Consider the following 8,081-nt stretch of genomic DNA (forward strand, 5'->3'; position numbering starts at 1 on the left):
CTCTTCTTAAGAACCAGCGGTCCCTCCCGCTCCAAGTCTGCTCTGCAGCTTCCTTTCAGTGCCCAGTAGTACCCCTAGCGCTGCCTGCTTGGGCCTTATCTGTAGGAAGGGAAATCGTTCCACGAAGGGGTAACCACTCTGCTACTCAGTGGGTGCAGATGGGTGTCTCACATGAGAAGCAGCAAGTCCTGACGGCAGCTTATAAAGTATGTCCTTAGCTACCCTCCGCCCCGCCCCCAACTGCCACTACAAACCTCAGGGTAGACAGTCCATTAGACAACTTGGAACAAGCCCCAGGAACGGGCTTGTCCAATGTCATATGGAGTGGGTACACAGGCTAGTTCCAAAACATGGATCTCCTGGGACCCAACTCCTTCTTCTCCATTGGAGGTGAAGGGCTGTCACCATACTTGAAAAAAAGCAACACAGTCTAGATCAGTGGTTCTCAGCTTGTGGTCCCTGATCAGCAGCATCAACATCACCTGGGAACTTGGAAAAGCATCTTAGGCTCCACCCCCTTCTGAATCAGCAACTCTGGGGGTGCAGTCTGATCATCTGTGATTCAGCAAACCTATTTTGTGAACCAGAACCATTGGTTTAAGGTAATTACCCCTCTCTTTTTATTAAATAAACTTTTATTTGGAAGTGATTTTTGATTAACAGAAAAGTTGTAAATACAGTACAGAGTTCCCATATACTCCACACCCAGCCTATCCCAATATCAACGTTTGTATAAATTAACTAAAATCCAGACCTTCTTCAGATTCCCAGTTTTTCCATCAATGTCCTTTTGTTGCTGTTGTTCCAAGTTCCAATCCAGGATATCACACTGCATTTAAGACTACATCCCTTTTAAGTTCCATTGGTCACCTCAGTCATCAATCCCTGGGACAGAGAATGGGTGGGAAAGCTGCTGTCTTCATTACTGAGCTGGAGAAAATGAAAATGGCATTTGAAAATGCCACGTGATGGAGTTCCCTCAGCAGGGCAGTAAGAGTAAGGTCCACCTCACTCTGCACTCTTCCTCTGCCTCTTACCTTCCCCGCAGGACTACAGAATTTCAGAAGCTCCTTTGGAGTGTCTTACCTGGCCTACCTGCCCTAACCTACCAGAGTACAGATATTGAGGGCCCTCCCAGAGTGGGCCCAGCCCTAGGAGAGACCCATCCATCGCCCCTCACTTCTTCCCCTCTGCAGGGCCAGGACAATGTCTTAGTGACTTCAGCCTGGACAGAGCAAGGCCCCATGCAAGAAAGAAACAAAGAAACACTGTTATTTGCTATCCAAAGTCATTTGTGATAGATAGAAAAAATGCTACAAATCATTTGTAGTTTCTCCATGAGGTATAGTCTGTTTCCCCAGCTCTTGAATATGAGCCAAACTTGTGATGTGCTGTGACCAAAAGGACTTAGCAGAAGTGATGTTACACCAGTTCTGGCCTAGAACTCAAAAAAGCCTTGCAGCTTCTCCTCTCTCTCCATCTTTCTCACTCTTCCTCCCCCCCATGCATGCCCCACTTCTCTCTCTCTCTCTTCCTCTCCGCCCTGATGCCATTGTGAGAATAAGCCTGAACTATCTGATGGAGTGGCCACCTGGAGGAGAACCATGTCACCCAGCCAACAGCCCATCTACTGCCCAGACAAGGGAGTCAGGCTATTTGAGATCATGCAGGCCATTTTGGGTGACAGTTGATTTGCATACAACCCCATGAGTGACCTCAGGCAAGATCAGTAGAACTGCCCAGATGAGTCCAGCCCAAATTGCTAACCCACAGAATTGTAGACAAATAAACTTGTTTTTAGCTGCCAAGTTTGGGAATTGTTTGTTTCTTAGCAAAGGCTAACTGATACACAATTTCTCATTTCTCTCTTGGCAATGGGATTCCAATATTTTTTAGGAGGCTGTGTGACAGTTCTAGGAGCTGGGATATGATTGATCTACTCAACTGTGATAATTGTGTTCCTGCTGTCTTAGCTTTCTTTGAGTTGGGGTGGCTACTGTACCTGGTTTACGCCAAGGAGATCTAAGTAGAAATATACAGGGGAAGAGAGCAGGAAACAGGCCTCTGGAAAAGTCCTGAATTTTTGATAGAAGCTGATGGATCCAGCTGGCTGGGCCCTTTCTCCTCCCTGACGCCCTTCTTCCTTGGACATAGCCATGATTGCTGGAGGTACAGCAGCCATCTTGTGACTGTGAAGTGACAAGCAATGAGGGAAAGGCTGAAAGGATCAGAGACGTGTGCCCTAACATTGCTGAGTGGTTTAACCAGTACCATTAGCCAGCTGTCTTCAGAATTCACGCTATGTGGAAAAGCAAACTTCACTTTGTTTAAGTCACTGTAACCTAGGTTTTCCTTCACTTGCAGATGAGTGAATTCACATGATATAATACAAGGACTGAAATGCAGAAGGATCTTTGTCCTTGGGAGTCTGGAGCCAGTAGCATATGACTCTCCAAATCCATCTCCTTTCTTATTTCAGCTCTCAATAATCCTTCAAGAGCAAACATAGGACCCCATTTTCCCCAAGGTGGGAAGTGGGGCTCCCACACTGTTCAGTCATGAGTCCAAGGTCTTGCAGCTAGCTAAGAGGGTGCTTCAAGCCAGACCCACCTGCCACACACAAACAGAATGCACTCCTGCTACACCTTTGTGTGGGCTAGTCCACTGGAGGCCAGGTGTCTTCCAGGTTCCTGCTAGTGGTGGCAAGTGTCAAAGAGGCTGCTACTGCAAGTCTGGTGTGGAAGCGCCCAGGTACACCCTTAGGTCTGAGAGGGTGGATTGGACAAGCTTGGCGGGGATGGTCTCTCGCTGAAGCTGCTGGTAGGCTGCATACCGGTGGCAGCCCCCAAAGGAGTAGAAGTAGTCACCGCCCTGGGCCCCTTTGATCCAGAGGACGTCGATCGGGGGAACGCTGTCTGGATTCTCCTGGAGACAAGAGGACATAGGGTGAATGAGTGTGGCACCGTGTTGGACAGTTTGCAAAGCAGACTTTGTTAACCTGGGCTGAACTCCTCCAGGTGCTCACGCTGGTTTGTGAAAGGCAACAGTTATATGGTCAGTTTTGTGAGCTCATTGACCTTGGTAGCATGAAAATCAGTCATGGTAAGAGTATTTACACCAATTGGCAGATACTACAAATCAGGGCTTCTTCCCACCCCCAGGTTGTTAACTGTTTATCACACCACGTATATATTACCTGGCACTGTTCTAGACTCTGGGAATAAGGTACAGACACAGCCCCTGCCATCATGGGGCACATGGCTGCTAGAGTGATAAATGCTATGAAGACAATAACACAGGTTGTCATGACAACGATGGGGGGACAATGAAGCAAAGACCTGAACACAGAGAACTCCCCTGGGGAAGACAGAGAGGTGGAATCTTTAGAGAAAGAGCCTGACTGCCAAGTTCAAATCTCAGCTCCACTACTTAATTGCTCTGTGACCTTTGGCAATTCATATTTGTGCCTCAGTTGCCCCAGATAGGGATGAAGATGACACAACCACCTCATAGAACTGTTGGGTTTAATGAGTTAACAGATATACAGTGCTTCAAACAACACTTAGCACATGGAGTCGGCTCGGTAATACAGTGTGTATTACCCGTGGGAAGGGCATTCCAGGCAGAGGGAATAGCAAATGCAAAATGCCTGAGGCCAGAACAAGCTCACTGTATTGCAGGCATGGCAAAGAGGCCAGTGTAACCAGAAGAGACAGGGGTCTGTTCCACAGGGGTCTATGGAACAGAAGAGGCCAGAAAGGTTTTATTGAGATACAATTGGTGTACAGCACTGTATAAGCTAAACGTATAAATATAATGATTTGACTTAAAACATCATGAAATGATGACTGTAATAAGTTCAGTGAACATCCATCATCTCATATACGTACAAAATTAAGGAAATAAACTTTTTTCCCTTGTGACTAAAGGGTTAGTCTCTCAGTTGTATTAGTCTCTCTCTTTGCAACCCCATGGACTGTAGCCCACCAGGCTCCTCTGTCCATGGAATTCTCCAGGCAAGAATACTGGGTTACCATTCCCCTCTCCAGGGGATCTTCCCAACCAACGGATTGAACTCAGGCCTCCTGCACTGCAGGCAGATTCTTTACCATCTGAGCCACCAGGGAAGCCTCCTTGTGATGAAAGCTCTTAGGACTTACTCTCTAAACAACTTTCATATATAATGCACAACAGTGTTTATTATATTTATCATGTTGTACTTACATCCCTGGTACTTATTTATCTTATAATTGAAGTTAGTGCCTTGTGACCAACTGCATACAATTTTCCTTCTCTTTACTCTCTCCCTCCCTCCCCTACCTCTGGTAATCACAAATCTGGCCTCTTTTTCTACGAGTTTGTTTGTTTTTGAAGTATAATTGATGTACACCACTATGTTAGTTTCTGGTTGGCAGGAATGATGCTAAAGCTGAAACTCCAGTACTTTGGCCACCTCATGCGAAGAACTGACTCATTGGAAAAGACTCTGATGCTCGGAGGGATTGGGGGCAGGAGGAGAAGGGGATGACAGAGGATGAGATGGCTGGATGGCATCACTAACTCGATGGATGTGAGTCTGAGTGAACTCCGGGAGTTGGTGATGGACAGGGAGGCCTGGTGTGCTGCGATTCATGGGGTCGCAAAGAGTCGGACACGACTGAGCAACTGAACTGAACTGATACATTTCAAAATGATCACCATGATTGAGTCCAGTTACCATTCATCAACATACAAAGATATTATGTAGTTTTTTACTATCTTCCCAACACTGCATATTTCATACATGACTCATTTATTTTATAAATGGAAGTTTACACCTCTCAGGTCCTAGAGTGTTTTAAACAGGAGAGGGTGACATGATATGAGGGACATTCTAGAAAGGTGTGATGAGAAAGCAGCCTTGGTGAGGTGGACAAAGACAAAAGCAGGGAGGACAGAGGCGAGTCCCCAGCAGGTATGTAGCAGAAGAGGCTTTCCTAGGTGAGGGCGTTGAGAGGACAGGGAGAGGTGGACAGGTTTGCAACATGTTCAGGGGGCAGATCCCAGGGGAGGGGTGAATGTGAGAAGAGGAAGAAGAGAATCTAAGCTGACTTCCTGTTCAGGGCCTGAGTAGCCAGATGGAGAGTGGGTGGACCTCTACATAGGGAAAGTCTGGGGCAGGGTGGGATGGAGTAGGGGGAGATGGAATTAAGTGAGTTGCTAGAAGGCCTCCCACACTGGCCCTAAAGCGGTCTCTTCTTAGGCTGCATTGATGGATTCATTTTTCCATTTATCCCAGAAGTTATTATTAAGCAGTAAGGCCCAGCAGTTATGAGCTGAGGCTCTTGCACAAGGCAAACCTTAATTTAAATCCCAGCTCCTCCACAGAGCAGCTGGAGGGCGGAGGAAGGTGATTGGGTAGGGAGGGAGGTGTAAGCAAGGAACCTTGCCAGTGGACACTGCTCCTTATCTGTAAGATGGGAATAGATACCCCATAGGCTGTTGATGAAGTTGGGAAGCTGATATAAGTTAGGTGTGGAGCGCAGCCTGCCTGACAGTTCAGCAGCAAAGAGAGACAGTTGTGCCAGGCAAGCCTTGTGCCAGGTGTCAGGGTTGTGATGATGGGTGGGCAGGATAACGGCCCCCAAAGATGTCCACATCCTAATCTCCGGAACCTGTGAATATGTTACTCCCAAGGGATAGGAACTTTCCCTTGGAATTAAGGGTATTAAGTTAAAAATTTTGAGATGGGGATATTATCCTGGGTTGTCCAGATGGGCCAAAAGTAATCACCAGAGACCTTAAACATGGAACAGAGAGGAGCAAGAGGAGATCTAATGTTGCTGGCTTCCGAGGTGGAGGAAAGAGGTCATGAGCCAAAAATGTGGGTGGCCTCTAGAAGCTGGGAAAGACAAGAATATGAATTCTCCCCCAGAGGCCCCAGAAAAGAATGCAGCCCTGCTGATACCTTGATTTTAGCCCAGGAGACCCATTCTGGACTTCTGAACTATAGAACTATAAAGTAATAAAATCTTGGCTTTAAGTCACTAAGTTTCTGGAATTTGTTACAGTAGCCCTAGAAAAGTAATACATGCCATAAGCAAAGCCAGGCCTGGTTTTTGCTTCCCAGAAGGTATGGTGCTGGTGTGGAAGACAGGTGTCTGAGGCCATTACACCCTGGTTGTACGGGATCAGAGATGTGCTGACAGGTATGGAGGTGGTTGGGGGCCCACAGGAGGCCCCTAACCTTACAGGGGCTGTCAAGGAAGACACTAACACTGACAGAAGACCAAGAAGGAGTTAGAAACAGTAAAGAAGAGATGAAAGAGTGTCTCTGGCAGGGGGGGAAAAGCTTGTGCAAAGGCCCAGGAGTAGGAGAGAGTATCCTTGGACAGATCTATCACAAACAGCCAGGCACCGTGCTGGTGCTATGACCAGACAAAATCCCAGCTCCTTGGAGTTCAAATGAGATGGGGAGGGGAGACAATAAAACACCAACAAACACACGGATAACATAACTCAGGCGTTATCCTGAATTATGCTTTCAAGGAGAACTACTCAGGTTAATGGGAGACCTAGAGAAGCCAGGGCTGCCGGGAGGCAGGCACCTGACCCAAGCGAGGGACCAGTCCCTGCGGCTCTCTGAGAAGCAGTTCCAGACAGTGGAAGCAGCAGTGTAAACTCTAGGACTGAATCAACAGGCAAGCAGTAGAGAGGTTTGGTGGGGCCTCGGGGTCTCCTGGGGCCACTTCTGAGGGTCTGGGGGCTGCGGACATGATGCTGCGCAGGCCTAACCTGACACTCATGTCCCCTCCCTCCAGGATCATCCCGATCTTCCTGAGCTCTCTCTCTGAGATGTGGCTGACCCCATTCTCTCCCAGTTCCAGTTCAAACAAGGTCTTCCCAGCAGACAGGACACCCCCAGTCCCACTGCCACAGCCAGAAGTGACCACACAGGTTATGTGCTGGCCATGCAGCTGGGCACTGGGGCCAGGCTGTGCCACTTTCTAAAATGCTTGACCTTGGACAAGCTGCTTGGATCCTCTTGGGCCTCATTTCCTTGTCTGTAAGAGGAACAATAGTATTATCTGCCTTACAGGGTTGGTATGAAAAAGCTGCTGCTGCTTAGTCGCTTCAGTCATGTCAGACTCTGTGTGACCCTATGGGGTGCAGCCTGCCAGGCTCCCCTGTCCATGAGATTCTCCAGGCAAGAATGGGTTGCCATGTCCTCCTCCAGGGGGTCTTCCCGACCCAGGGATGGAACCCAGGTCTCCTGCATTGAAGGTAGATTCTTTACCGGGAGCCACCAGGGAAGCCCATATCAAGTGCTACCTTTATAGGAGTCAGAGACAGTTATTTTAATGACCTCCTCCAGTCTCCTTGCTCCATGACGAAATAGAGGCCCAGGGAGGCCCAAACTCTTGCTCAAGGTCACAGAGCAAAGGCTGAGTTCCAACTGACACTGAACTAGACCCTTCTCGCATCCAGCACGACCTCCCTCCTCCGAAGCCTTCCCAGCAGCCGGCTTCCCCGGGGCCTCACCCGGATCGTGTCCACGAGGCTTTGCACCTTGGCCTGGTCCAGCACAGACGGCAGAGGCCGGATGAGCACGCTCAGCGGCACGTTGTGCACGGCGGTGATGCAGCCCGAGTGGATGCTGCCGCCCTGCGCGCCGCCGCTCGGCCCAGGTCCCTCGGGCGCCCCCCGGCCCGCCCCGGCTCTGCCCAGCGCTCCTCCCGCGCGGAGACCCATCATTCCGCCGTCGCCGCCGCCTGGGCCGTCGCGGGACGCGCCACCTCCACCCCCGGGCTTTAACCTCGGCCGGGCCGTACCATTCCGCGCGGGCGGAGGGGGGCGCAGCCGGGGAGCGCGGAGCGTCTCCCTCTCCTGGCCCCAGGGTGGTCCCGCCCACGAGCGAGTGGCCCTGCGGGACCTCTGCTCCGCTCGCCCCCGGCTGCCCGACGCGCGCGGGGCTTCGGCCCTCCGCTGGGGGGCGCCTCGCCGCCTGCCCTCCGCCGCGCGGCGTCCCGGCAGTGGAAGCGGCCGGGCAGGCTGACTCAGGGTGAGTCTGCAGGTCGTGGAGTGGGAGGGGCGCGGGTGAC

At 50.2% G+C, this 8,081-nt stretch overlaps 1 protein-coding gene across 1 annotated transcript; it reads right to left on the reverse strand.

Moving 5' to 3' along the window:
* Positions 1 to 617: 617 nt before the first annotated feature.
* Positions 618 to 7,969, reverse strand: SRXN1 (sulfiredoxin 1). The gene is made up of 2 exons (XM_040247637.1): positions 7,522 to 7,969; positions 618 to 2,925 (listed from the first exon to the last, which is right to left on the reverse strand). The coding sequence occupies exons 1-2, from the start codon at positions 7,732 to 7,734 to the stop codon at positions 2,722 to 2,724; spliced, it is 417 nt and encodes a 138-aa protein (XP_040103571.1). The 5' UTR covers positions 7,735 to 7,969; the 3' UTR covers positions 618 to 2,721.
* Between the last annotated feature and the right edge of the window lie 112 nt (positions 7,970 to 8,081).

Source organism: Oryx dammah, unplaced genomic scaffold, assembly GCF_014754425.2.
Source record: "Oryx dammah isolate SB20612 unplaced genomic scaffold, SCBI_Odam_1.1 HiC_scaffold_10, whole genome shotgun sequence".
Classification (NCBI taxonomy): Eukaryota; Metazoa; Chordata; class Mammalia; order Artiodactyla; family Bovidae; genus Oryx; species Oryx dammah.